The sequence below is a fragment of the Rhamphochromis sp. 'chilingali' genome, assembly GCF_963969265.1.
Source record: "Rhamphochromis sp. 'chilingali' genome assembly, chromosome: 21".
In the NCBI taxonomy this organism is placed as follows: Eukaryota; Metazoa; Chordata; class Actinopteri; order Cichliformes; family Cichlidae; genus Rhamphochromis; species Rhamphochromis sp. 'chilingali'.
The window spans coordinates 17,762,207-17,776,029 of NC_137949.1; the positions used below are offsets into that span (position 1 = coordinate 17,762,207).

At 40.7% G+C, this 13,823-nt stretch overlaps 1 protein-coding gene across 8 annotated transcripts in view; it reads left to right on the top strand.

Moving 5' to 3' along the window:
• The window catches only part of kif6 (kinesin family member 6), an 80,326-nt gene that overhangs the window by 40,265 nt on the left and 26,238 nt on the right, over positions 1–13,823 (top strand). For all 8 annotated transcript variants that reach the window (XR_013970314.1, XR_013970315.1, XR_013970316.1 and 5 more), the window contains one exon: positions 6,612–6,800. Coding sequence is in view for 5 of the 8 variants with exons in the window: in XM_080871208.1 (XP_080727334.1) it covers positions 6,612–6,800 (189 nt within the window). In the remaining 3 variants the exon portion in view is untranslated. The remainder of the gene's footprint in view (positions 1–6,611; positions 6,801–13,823) is intronic.

Below are 13,823 nucleotides of genomic sequence, written 5' to 3' on the forward strand. Positions count from 1 at the left end.
GTCATGTGGTCAGATGAAACCAAAGTAGAACTTTTTGGTATAAACTCAACTCGTCGTGTTTGGAGGAAGAAGAATACTGAGTTGCATCCCAAGAACACCATACCTACTGTGAAGCATGGGGGTGGAAACATCATGCTATGGGGCTGTTTTTCTGCCAAGGGGACAGGACGACTGATCCGTGTTAAGGACAGAATGAATGGGGCCATGTATCGTGAGATTTTGAGCCAAAACCTCCTTCCATCAGTGAGAACTTTGAAGATGAAACGAGGCTGGGTCTTCCAACATGACAATGATCCAAAACACACCGCCCGGGCAACAAAGGAGTGGCTCCGTAAGAAGCATTTGAAAGTCCTGGAGTGGCCTAGCCAGTCTCCAGACCTCAACCCCATAGAAAATCTGTGGCGGGAGTTGAAAGTCCGTGTTGCTCGGCGACAGCCCCAAAACATCACTGCTCTCGAGAAGATCTGCATGGAGGAATGGGCCAAAATACCAGCTACTGTGTGTGCAAACCTGGTAAAGACCTATAGTAAACGTTTGACCTCTGTTATTGCCAACAAAGGTTATGTTACAAAGTATTGAGTTGTATTTTTGTTATTGACCAAATACTTATTTTCCACCCTGATTTACGAATAAATTCTTTACAAATCCTACCATGTGGATTCATGGATTTTTTTTTTCACATTCTGTCTCTCACAGTTGAAGTGTACCTCTGGTGCAAATTACTGACCTCTGTCATCATTTTAGGTGGGGGAACTTGCACAATCGGTGGCTGACTAAATACTTTTTTGCCCCACTGTATATAGCACTTTTATACTCGAACACAGATTCATACAAGCTCTTTTTTGCTATACTTTGTCTAACAGTCAGACACACACTCACTCCGATGGATGCATTGGCATTAACTGTGGGTTCAGTATTTTGCCCAAGGATACTTTGGCATGCAAACTTGAGGAGCCAGGGAGCAAACTGTCAACCTTCTAACTGGTAGAAGATGCTGAACATCTAAAACAATATTAAGTCATAACATTTGCTGGCTTCTTACTTCTTTACCTTACAGCAGGGGTGCCCAATCCCGGTCCTCGAGAGCTACTGTCCTGCAGCTTTTAGATGCATCCTTGTTCCCACACACCTGAATCAAATGAATGGCTTGTTATCAGGCCTTTGCCAAACATGATGGCATGCTGAAGAGATCAAACCATTTGATTCAGGTGTGTGGGAACAAGGATGCATCTAAAAGCTGCAGGACGGTAGCTCTCGAGGACCGGGATTGGGCACCCCTGCCTTACAGTTTTACTAACTCATTCAGGAGATAACTCATGTTAGCACACCCACACATGCCCAGACTCATCTGTTTTGGAAGTGACAGTTATATGTCAAGATGCTACATGTAATGATATTTATTTAATGCATCAGTAGGGAAATGAGGCAAAAATCACCTTGACTGGTGAGCTGTATTGACCTGATAGGACTGCGTGCACATTTGGTGCAATTTCAAACCACAGAGATTCAGATCCAGATGTACAGCATCTCATTCCTCTAATATACAGCTTCCACTGTTCACGCTTAGCTGAAACAAGAGTTACAGTGTTTAAGGAAATGGCTTTTTTAAATTGGGTGATAATGGGTGGAAAATAAATTGAGCAGAGTGGATTTCAATTTAAATTAGTCTTTCTGCATCCCACCTCAGCATTTAATCACACTTACTGCTGATAGTAAAGCCTTCAATAGGAAAAAGGTCTTTATAGGAAATGTGTCTGTGTTATTGCACGGTTGGGTTACTGCACTTCTGTGAAATATAAGTAGGTTAACATTCATCACTAGCACACCACAAAAACACAGATTCTAATGACTGCTGTTAATCATAATTACTATTAATCATAATAATGGTATTGGTGTGTGAATACGATATTTCTAATGGCTTTATGGGATTATTCCACCCTCAGCCCCTTTTGCTGTGGCTTGCCGTTAGATCACTGCACATTAGCTGGAAAATTGAGACGTCTGCTTGATTATTTAGCCAGAAAATTCGCAGGTCTCCTAAACAAATCGAATATTATCATACAGATATTTTACCGTAGTATTTCTTGGACCTGTTTTTTGGAATGTAAATTCCTTTCTTCTTTGATTTTTTTCCCCCTCAAATTGTCACATACTGGTTTTCACATGATGCACGTGTAATTGCCAAAAGTGCCCCTGTACGTGTCTAAAGGCGCATATTACAGTCACTAATGTACATGATCTCCTGACCATGTTGCCTTCTTTCATTGTGAAGTTTGTATATAAGGTTGCAGTAGCCTAAACTGTCAATCCTTCAGTCAGGGTGGTCTGTCTGCACTTTGTAACATTATAGTCTGTAAGAGTGACATTATTTCCAAACAGATCACTAATAACTATCTAGATTTCAAACCTGTATCCGCTAGCTAATTACTGTGCTGCCCATGTCTGTATGAATGTCCTATGCCCTTGGCTCTACAGCGACACTGAGGAGTCCTCACAGGGTTTATTATGGGAAAGTTCCCAGTAAAACAAAGGGGGGGCATCCTATCTGCAAGAGTTAGGGCACCTGGTTTTGCTTAGTTGACTCTGCAAGAGTGAATAGATATCCACCAGTAACATGATGACAGAGAAGCAACAAACATAGCAGATTTTAAACAAACGAAGAAAGCACAGTGGTTAGGGTGACAAATAAAACAAGCCGATGTCAAAATGACAAGGTTTTCTGAGGACAGCTCATGTGGTCACATTGCACCTTAAAAACGATGACTAAAAAGGATCGGCAAATTTCAGAGAAATCTGAATTTATGAGATATAAAACAATAGAATTCAAACTTCATGCTAATGATCCTATAGAGAAAATATTGACCTGATTTCTGTGGGGCTTGAATATCCCGAGTTTTCCTAACAGGAAAGTGTTATTAATTTATTTATTTATACACTTTTTTTTAAGCAAAGTTTATGCTAGTTAAACTCAAAGTGTATATATTGTAGTTTATATCAATGCATGCTGACACACTTCTCTGTCATGCATTGTGCCAGTTTTTCCATCTCTACAGCAGCTTCTCGGTGGTCGGTCATCTAAACTGACATCAGAAAGTCTGGATTTAAGCCACATGACCTATCCAATACATGTTCTACAATAATCAAAGTGACAATTGGGTGGCTTTAGCCAATTAACTCTCACCTTTTCTTTGGTAATAAGAAATTTTGTGTCCTTGACCTCCCAAATTGCAGCATCCAGCTCAAAAATACTTAGACCCACCTGTAATTTTGTGCACTTCATGGCTGCAGTGTAAAAAATAACCTGTGAACTGTGATGAATTGTGAGCTGTATGAGCGACAACATCACTGACAGTCTCATTTGTGACTCAAATACTGTGGTGGGTGATGATATATATCAAAGGTGTTCAAAACTTGTGTAAAGCTATACTCAGCTACCACTGAACATAGATTAGTTAGACCTGGGTGGTGTATCGTGTTGAGATCTCATGACTTATCTACCCAGAAGCAACATGGCTTCACTGGTGTAAATACTAAGCCCTCAAAGCATCATGTATTACTACGTGGAAACAACCAAAAAAAAACCTCTCATGTTAGTATTGTGCATTAATTTCATTCCTGATAGTAACTATAGTCTCTCACTTTGTATCTGTGATAACAACTTAAAATTGACAGGCCTGTGCTGATGCCCTGTCTTTGTTAAAGCAGTACCATAGGGTGTCACTTATTACACATTCGGTGGAGAACATCAGCTTTTGATCATTTATTGTACTTGGATTAGTTTTACGCTGTTCAATTCATCCAAGATGTTGTAATTGGAGCTGTTTGGGTCTCCTTTTACTTAGGTGAAAATGTGAAAAATATCTTTGGGCTAGGGCCATTAAAGCTTGGTTGGTTTTGAGCCCAGAGAGGACTCGGTTGCTTGGTCAGGAAAATATCATGGCTCCAAATATTTTACAGAATGGTCATGACCGAGCTTTAAAGAAACTAACACTTCATTTTAGCAAGAAACAGAAATATTTGACCCGTTTGGGGGCAAAGCTGGCCAAAAGATACGAGTTCCACTTGCTTGCACTAATTTCCTTTCCTTGAATACTGTCATTGTATTCGTAAACGTAAAGAGTAGGGAAACAAATTGTTCCTTATAATTTTTATTGCATACATTGTGTGGTACATTGAAACTGGAGTAGTTTGTGGCACCATTGAGAATGAAATCAAACATCTGCCATGTGTGGCAATTTTAAAGGCATTTTGTGTATTTCCTGTAATGTCTGGCTTGTTGGAAATTATATTAGAGAATGACTAAAAAGCCGAGGAGGAGAAGAACATCATGAGCTGAATCTAACCGCAGCATTTTCACCACATGGCATGCGAAACAGCCCACAGATCTCACGTTCTTGCTCCTATAGAAGTTTTTATCTCCACTAGACTTCTGTGGTAGTTTTGTGCATAAATGAAGATATCAGATGCCAATAATGGAAAAACCTGATGAACAGCGGTTTGAAGTAATGACTTGTTTGAATCAATGACACAGGACCCACAGAAACAGGCTCTTTTTCTGTAAATGTTGGCTACAGTAGGTCATTTGGAAGTGTGTTAGGTTTAGATTTTGGCAGTTTTGAGAACACTGTATGTTTTATTTCAATGGAAATTGTAATTAGAGACTACTTCTTCATATTATTGTTTCCACTGACATCCCCTTTTGTCATGGCTGAAGGGAATAAAAGTTAAGTTATGCTGATTTTGTCTTTAAAAATCCCCCCGCGGTTATAGTCTGACTATAGTGAGATGTCTGCAGATCTCATTGTTAGTTGTGTGACTCAAAATTAGGGGTAGGCAACTCTTATTTCATGCTGACTAATAAATTAGGGGAAGGGCCATTCACAGGATAAATAAATCAAAATATGGTTACACGTTGAAATGAAAATATTACTAATATAAAATAAAATCCCTTTAAAACAATTTTAACTATAAGGATAACTTTCTACACTTTTCTTTTGTAGTCAGTGACTGCAGGAAGTCTAGAACCCATGCACATCAACTAATGCTGTTTTCCCCCTTGAAATGTTCTGCCAGGCCTTCACTGTAGCAACCTTTGATTGTTTCCTTCTTGTGAGTCTTTGAGTATTAAAGTAAATAACTTTTTTAAAAAAATGCTCTTTATGGTTGAAATCAGATGACTGACTTGGCCAGTGTATAATATCTAATTTCTTTGCATTGAAAACTCTTTGGTTGCTTTTGCAGTATGCTTTGGGTCATTATTTATTTGCACTGTAAAGCGTTGTCTAATCAGTTTTGGCAGCATTTGGTTGAATCTGAGCAAAGGCTATAGGCCTGTGCGCTTAAGAGTCCGTGTTGCTGCTTGAATCAGCAGTCACATCGTCAATAAACAGTGGCCCATTTCCACTGGCAGTCATACATGCCCATACTGTAATGTTGCTTCCACCATGTTTGATTGATAATGTAGTATGCCTAAGATCGCGAGCTCTTTCTGTCTTTCTCCATACTTGTTTTCTTCCCATTATACAAGTAAATCTTGGTTTCATTTGTCCTTTTTTGTAAAACTGTGCAGACTCTTTTCTTTGTTTTCTGCTAAACTCTAAACTGGCCTTCCTCTTCTCAGGTCTTTCCATTCCCGTTTCCCCTTGTGTATTCTCATTGTGTTCCCATCTTATCTCTGTTTTTATCTTTTGTCAGATTCACGTCTTAGTGTGGGTCTCAGTCTGTATGTGCGTGTGTGTGTGCGTGCGTCTAATTACTGTTTTAATCTGATAGTCTTATATCTTGTGTGCTTCATATTGAATTTTACTTCCCCTGATATGCTGCAGCTGTCTTCCCTGGTGTTTTCAGTCTTCCTAATTACTTGCTGTGTATTTATTGTCTCAGCCTTCCCTTGTCCCTTGTCATGTCCTCACCTCACATGGTAGTGTGTTTCTTAGCTCTGTGTTGTGCTGTTTCCCCCCTCAGAGTTAATTCCTAGTTTAACATAAGCTTTTCTTTTTGTTAACCTTTGCATTGCCAAAAATAAAGCAGGCCATGAAACTAATGTGTCCAGTTAGTTTTGAGCCCATTAAAAGGGACGCATTATAAAAACTGCTATAATTCCTAAATTATAGGCCAGAGGCCTTGTCCAAATACTTTTGGACCTAAGAGTAGTCAGCTCGAACCAGCCCTGGGACAAGATCTAAGAAGAGTCAGTACAGTCACTCAGTTATTCTCAGTTATACTCTTGAGCAGACAACCACATCAGTGGGAAAAGACTCCCAAGAAATTCTTGGCAGTGTCATCTCTGCAGGCTTTTGGCTCCTCTCCACTGACTCATGCCAGACATTGCACCTTCCCGTTTCTCTAAGGTCGGATGTCATTTAGGAAATCTCTACAGAAGCACAGCCTTTATCAAATAGCACAGCCTTTATCAAATATTGAAACATTTGGGAATACTTTTATAACAATTTTGTCAAAAATTAACTCTAGAGCAGCTACCTAACTGTCCTCATATATGCTTGACATAAGTTCTTTGATTTGTGATCTGTCCAATTGAATTGAGGGAGATTTTCTTGCAGTATCTTACCTCCAAAACAAAGACAAGTGCATTCTTTAATTCCTTGCGACAGGCATCCTAGTTAAGATGTTGAAGAAGGAGAAAAAAAGAGCCCAGGATGCTGCTGCTCAGCTTGCAAACATCACCAACAGCCAGAGTCAGAGTACATCGAGTGTGTCCACGGTGGAGCTGTCACAAGAAGGAAGTATGGAGACCATCTCAGCAGACCACAGAGGACGAGCTATACAGTACATGAAAAGAGGTACGTCAACCTCAAGGTGTTCCCCTTTTCTTAAAAGGCAATATTGAAAGATTTGGCATGTTACTTGTTACATATGCAAAATCGTGTTTGAAAGACTGCTGATATGTTGTGATATAGAGTCAAAGTGTGAATCAGGTCCAGCTTCTTTCAGATGTTTTTTCCTAAACATAGCAATTTCTGGCCTTAAAATGAGGCCATATAACTTGGTTCAACCAACTCAAAAGGAGTTCATTGAGCCAAATTATCAAAAAAAAAAAAAAAAAGAACAGGTAGTACAACTAGTGGTATTTAAGAGGGACTTATCTCAATAAAAGCTGTCTGTACTTTCAAGGAAAAAATAACATAGGCAAACATTCTCTGATGTAATTCCTTTCTTGTCTAATGTTCTCTAGATTTTTCTACTTTCAATAGAAAATGTCTTTTTTTAATAGTATTTCTACTATTTAAAAAAACCCAAATTAAAAGGGAAAAACATCCATCAACTAACTAGTAATGTAACTGTTTGTAGAATGGAATGTTTTTAGTCCAGGCTGTTAGAGGCCTGTTAGAGACAGTTTCATTGTTTTACATTATGTTACAATATCTTTAAAAAGCATTTAATACATGAAAAGAGTTTACCGTATTTCCCGGACTACAAAGCGCACCTGAATATTAGCCGCACAAGCTAAAATCAGGGGAAAATCCTGTTTTGTACATACATTAGCCGCACCTGACTAAAAGCCGCAGGTGTTTCAATGTTGACTTATCATATGTAAGAGAATATGCACAAAGGGAATTGTCAGGAAAGAGATGGCTGTTTGGAGACACACCCCTTTTATTAATATTTTGAAAAACAAGTTATGGGTACATATTTGCACATGTAGTACATAACAGTAACCTACAGCACACCAGAAAATAGATTCGGCCTACCTTTTAGGCTCAGGTGCAGTGACACGGCTTTAACAAGAAGAAAAGTCAGTCATTCACCATCTTTCTCTTCTTCCTGCGCTCTAAAACCACCAAAGTCCTCTTCTCCAATGTCGGAAACGAACAGGCTCAGGATGGCTTCGTCATCCACTCTCCGCTTCTCTCCTTCGTTGTCACTTTCAAAACCAAAGAAATCCTCGTTGTCAGTGTCAGAGTCGAACACCCTCAGAAGGGCCGTGGCGGTGTCCTCCTCTCCATCATGCAGAAGTCCAGCCCTTCAAAATCCGTTGGTGATCGTGGATGTTTTCGCACTTTTCCACGCTGTCAGAATCCACCGGTGGAGTTGGGCATAACTTGCTTTTCGCAAGTTTATCGCCGCTCGTCATCCACGACTCCCGCTGAATGCGTAGCGCTACTTTGAAGTTTGTTTTTCGCGCTACTTCGTACGGCACTACGTTGCCTGGCGGATGGACATGTGACTAACATACCACTCTTGAACCCCGATCCTTCCGCCAGGCAACGTAGTGCCGTACAACAGCGGAACAAACAAAACAAATCGTCTTATGATATGACAAAAATCATGGAAAATCCATAGAAAAGCCGCACCTGACTAAAAGCCGCAGGGTTCAAAGCTTGTGCAAAAAGTAGCGGCTTATAGCCCGACAATTACGGTAATCATGTGTGTGTGTTAAAGTATTATGCATTTCCAAAGCATTTCAGTGTTTCTAAAGACAAGTGTCCACTTGTCCACATGTTGAGAGTGAAACCAATGTCATTTTTGCATTTGGTGTGGTATTTGATATATGTGAGCTATCAGTGCTCAAGACTAAAAGTAAGAAATGAAAACTGGCTGGGTAATATTCCTCAGAAATAGAGCTGACCTAGTACTAATGCTGTTCACGCTTACCAAAATAATCAGAACAGGTCCTGTCCCACATGGACTAATAAAGCACTGTATGAATTAAATCAAATTTTCACAGATGTTGACTCCATTAAGCGTCACACTCGCTCTTTTTAAGCTTTGAAAAATTAGGTGCTAAGCCTACAGACAGGTGATCTCTCTCGGTTGGAATGTAGGCTGTTTTTTGTGGTCTTAGATTTTCACTGTGCCTTTTGTGTGTCTCTGGGCCATAACAAATTCCTGATTTGTGGATTTTACTGCATGGTAAGGGTCTGACATACCAGAACCCTTTTCTTTATTTCTACACAATGCCATGAGTAGGATTATATGTATTAAAAGGACAGTATGGTATTTTAAACCTGTAATTTGTTGCTGGTGAAAAGCTAATGGGTTTAAAACCTGTAATACTGACTGGAACGTGAAGCCGAGGCCGTGAGCCAAGACTTCTGCAATGTAAATACAAGAGACGCTATGCAGATGTGACCAGGACACTAAACCTAGACTGACAACTTTTGAGAAAGCATCCACTTAATTTAGAGACAGAATGTCTGTGCCTTTGTGAAGCAGGTCAAAAAGGGTTATTCCAGAAGTCCTGCTCGCAGTTTTCTACATCCAGTTCATCCTCAGTATCACGAGAAGCTGCCAAGCCAGATGAGCTTCATGATTACCTGATTAAAATATGTTTAATCTCCTTTTCAAGATCGCTGTCTCTTGCTTGCCCAGATCTCATCCAGGAAGTCCCGATTTGAATATTTGTATTCTGCGCCCACGGTTCTCAAAGTCAAGCATGGTACGCACATTAACAAACAACACCCACGGATGACGGTGATAGGAGCTCTTGCTACAAACAAGCAGTTTCCAATTCTGAAACCAGTGACTCAGCTGAGCAGCGAGAAAAGAAGCATGCGTGTTGTGCACTATAAAACTGTCTTTCAGGGTGAGGTTGTCAACCGACATCGAAGAGTGGTGCTTGCCATCAAATGCTTGTACAAAACACATTGAGAAAGGCTTTTTTTAACTACACTAACACAATCTTCACAGGCACCCCTGAACCACTTGCCAAATTTGCCTCCCTACAACTTTCTATACTTCTGTGTAGATCCAGAAGAGATCCAGCACACACTGCACAGGCACAAGTATGAGTGAACATTTGCAGAGTGAGCAGCCATACTGTCCAGAATTGAACAAAGAGATGATCTTGAAATCTAGATTTTTTTTAAAATAGATCTATCCAAGAATTTTTTGATCACATCTTGTATAATCTCTTTAGTCTGGGTCTCCTCCCAACTGACCATCCAAAGTTAGACGACTAGGAGATATCCTGATAAGATGAACGTGTATGTATCAGTAATTATCTCACGATACTCAAGTTCTTTGGCAACAACTCTCCTCTAGTGCAGAGGCAGCTGTCCATTCCTGTTTTTGGATGAGAATCATGGTCTCCCATTGATGGTGCTAACTATGTTCTGTCACCTCATTGTCAGCTTTACAGTGGGGCAAAAAAGTATTTAGTCAGCCACCGATTGTGCAAGTTCCCCCACCTAAAATGATGACAGAGGTCAGTAATTTGCACCAGAGGTACACTTCAACTGTGAGAGACAGAATGTGAAAAAAAAATCCATGAATCCACATGGTAGGATTTGTAAAGAATTTATTCGTAAATCAGGGTGGAAAATAAGTATTTGGTCAATAACAAAAATACAACTCAATACTTTGTAACATAACCTTTGTTGGCAATAACAGAGGTCAAACGTTTACTATAGGTCTTTACCAGGTTTGCACACACAGTAGCTGGTATTTTGGCCCATTCCTCCATGCAGATCTTCTCGAGAGCAGTGATGTTTTGGGGCTGTCGCCGAGCAACACGGACTTTCAACTCCCGCCACAGATTTTCTATGGGGTTGAGGTCTGGAGACTGGCTAGGCCACTCCAGGACTTTCAAATGCTTCTTACGGAGCCACTCCTTTGTTGCCCGGGCGGTGTGTTTTGGATCATTGTCATGTTGGAAGACCCAGCCTCGTTTCATCTTCAAAGTTCTCACTGATGGAAGGAGGTTTTGGCTCAAAATCTCACGATACATGGCCCCATTCATTCTGTCCTTAACACGGGTCAGTCGTCCTGTCCCCTTGGCAGAAAAACAGCCCCATAGCATGATGTTTCCACCCCCATGCTTCACAGTAGGTATGGTGTTCTTGGGATGCAACTCAGTATTCTTCGTCCTCCAAACACGACGAGTTGAGTTTATACCAAAAAGTTCTACTTTGGTTTCATCTGACCACATGACATTCTCCCAATCCTCTGCTGTATCATCCATGTTCTCTCTGGCAAACTTCAGACGGGCCTGGACATGCACTGGCTTCAGCAGCGGAACACGTCTGGCACTGCGGGATTTGATTCCCTGCCATTGTAGTGTGTTACTGATGGTGACCTTTGTTACTTTGGTCCCAGCTCTCTGCAGGTCATTCACCAGGTCCCCCCGTGTGGTTCTGGGATCTTTGCTCACCATTCTCATGATCATTTTGACCCCACGGGATGAGATCTTGCGTGGAGCCCCAGATCGAGGGAGATTATCAGTGGTCTTGTATGTCTTCCATTTTCTGATGATTGCTCCCACAGTTGATTTTTTCACACCAAGCTGCTTGCCTATTGTAGATTCACTCTTCCCAGTCTGGTGCAGGTCTACAATACTTTTCCTGGTGTCCTTCGAAAGCTCTTTGGTCTTGGCCATGGCGGAGTTTGGAGTCTGACTGTTTGAGGCTGTGGACAGGTGTCTTTTATACAGATGATGAGTTCAAACAGGTGCCATTCATACAGGTAACGAGTGGGGGACAGAAAAGCGTCTTACAGAAGACGTTACAGGTCTGTGAGAGCCAGAGATTTTCCATGTTTGAGGTGACCAAATACTTATTTTCCACCCTGATTTACGAATAAATTCTTTACAAATCCTACCATGTGAATTCATGGATTTTTTTTTCACATTCTGTCTCTCACAGTTGAAGTGTACCTCTGGTGCAAATTACTGACCTCTGTCATCATTTTAAGTGGGGGAGCTTGCACAATCGGTGGCTGACTAAATACTTTTTTGCCCCACTGTAACTGTGCGTTCTAACAGTCATATTCAGAAAGGCAAAAGGACTGCATTAGATTCTTAAAACCAACACCCTCCTTACTCTGAGTGTGCCCTGAGATCCTGTCTATGAATGCCAAATACGTAATTTGTTTGTAGTTCTCAATTCAAATCCAAAAATGTATGCATAAATACATAAGTAAATATGCCAGAGGATATTTACTCTTTCGTTTTGGCAAATGTGTACATAATAAAGAACCATACTGTTTTACTTAACTGGCAGCCTAAGCGTGGTTGACAGCCTTTATGAACTAAAAGTTTAAAGATACATGATAACAATGACCCAAAGGTGGCAGCTTTAGAAGTAGAAACTTCAGCTGCAGCTGAACTTCTTTAGACATAAACTTGGTTTAAATGTAAGGGGAATGCTGAGGTTAAGCAAGTTAAGCTTTTGGATGAGCTCTCCAGCCAAAGGCGGCATTTATTTGGCTTTTCCTGCTTAATTTTGGTTAAGTGGAGCCTCGAGTGATGATGAACTTGAGCCTTTGTAACAAGCTTGGTCATAGCCATCAGGCTCGGTATGAGCCAGAAACTCATCAAACCAAGCCTGCGCTCTTGTCTCTGCTAACCACAGCTCTCTCATCCTCTCTGACATTTTTGTGTCATGGTGCCCAGTGCAGTAATAAGACCAGAAGAGCCTGTTTGAAAACAAAATACACACTTCAAGTCTGTCCATAAAGGACTATAGAAGTAACAAAGACCATGAACAGGGGTTTTTAAAATCACTGATAAATGATGTTCCATATGTATTAGATTATCTGATATGCAGTTAACATTATTATATGGGCTGTCACAGCAGAAGATTTGTTTTCATTTGGCCTCAAAAGGCCATTTTATTTCTTTCTTTCTCTCTTGTGAGACATGAACTTCCATGGATTCTGGTTCCTCTTAGTTTTACTTGGGCAGTCCATCCAGGTATATTAACAGCTGTGAAAATAAATTTAATGAACATAGATCATTGCAACTACAGCTGATCCACAGCTGTCATGTTAAAGCCTCCAAAATCAGTTCTATTCAAATTTTCACATCAGAATTCTGCAAACAATACCCACAGTGACAAAGTGTTTTCTTGAGGTTCGCATACTTATTGTGCATAAGTATTCACAGCCTTTGCTCAACACTTTGTTCAAGCAGTTTTGGCAACAATTACAACCTCAAGTCCTCAAGCTTGGCACACCTGTTTTTGGGAACTCTCAGGCTCCATCGGTGCTCAGATATTTTCTGATCTCTCCAGAGCTGTTCAGTCTGGTCTCTGGCTGAGCCACTCAAGAACATTCACAGACGGGTCCCAAAGTCACTCCTTTGTTATCTTGACTGTGTGCTAGGGATGTCTGTACATTGCTGTATTCATCTTTCCCTCGAAAAAAAAACAAAAACAAAACATCCCCACAGCTTGATGGTGCCACCACCATGTTCAGTGTAGGGATAGTATTGGCCAGGTGATGAGTGGTGCCTGGTTTCCTCCAGATATGACGCTTTGTATTCAGCCCCAAGAGTTCAGTCTTTGTTTCATAAGGTCAGACAATGTGGTTTCTTATGGTCTGAGAGTCTTTAGGGTGCCTTTTGGCAAACTACATGTCGGTTGTCACAGTTTGACAAAGTTTTAGTGGGGGGTGGCTTTCATCTGGCCACTCTACCATCCAAGCCTGATTGGTGGAGTGCTGCAGAAATGGCTTTCCTTCTCGAAGTATCTTCTTTTCTCCACAAAGCAACGTTGGAGGGATGCTTGTGCCAGTAAGGGCATCTGGTGTAAAAATCTGTGGCAAGTTAAATATGAAAATTTAACCACTGTGGTTGACCCCTTGTAAATGCATGGAGTATTTTTTCTACAGTCACCTTTTTCAGTCACTATGTGTTTATACACCACTCTTCATTTAATTATTAGTTATTATTAATCTCTCTTGTTTTTTCTTTTGTTCCTTTTGCAGTTATGTTGTTGCAGTTTTTAATAATTTCTGGCTCTTTGCCACAGCATGTCTTTGTCTTGTCTTCATCCACTCATCCCCAATCGGTCGCAGCCCATGGCCGCCCCTGCCTGAGCTTGGTTTTGCAGGAGGTTTCTTCCTGTTTAAAGGAAGGTTTTTCCTTC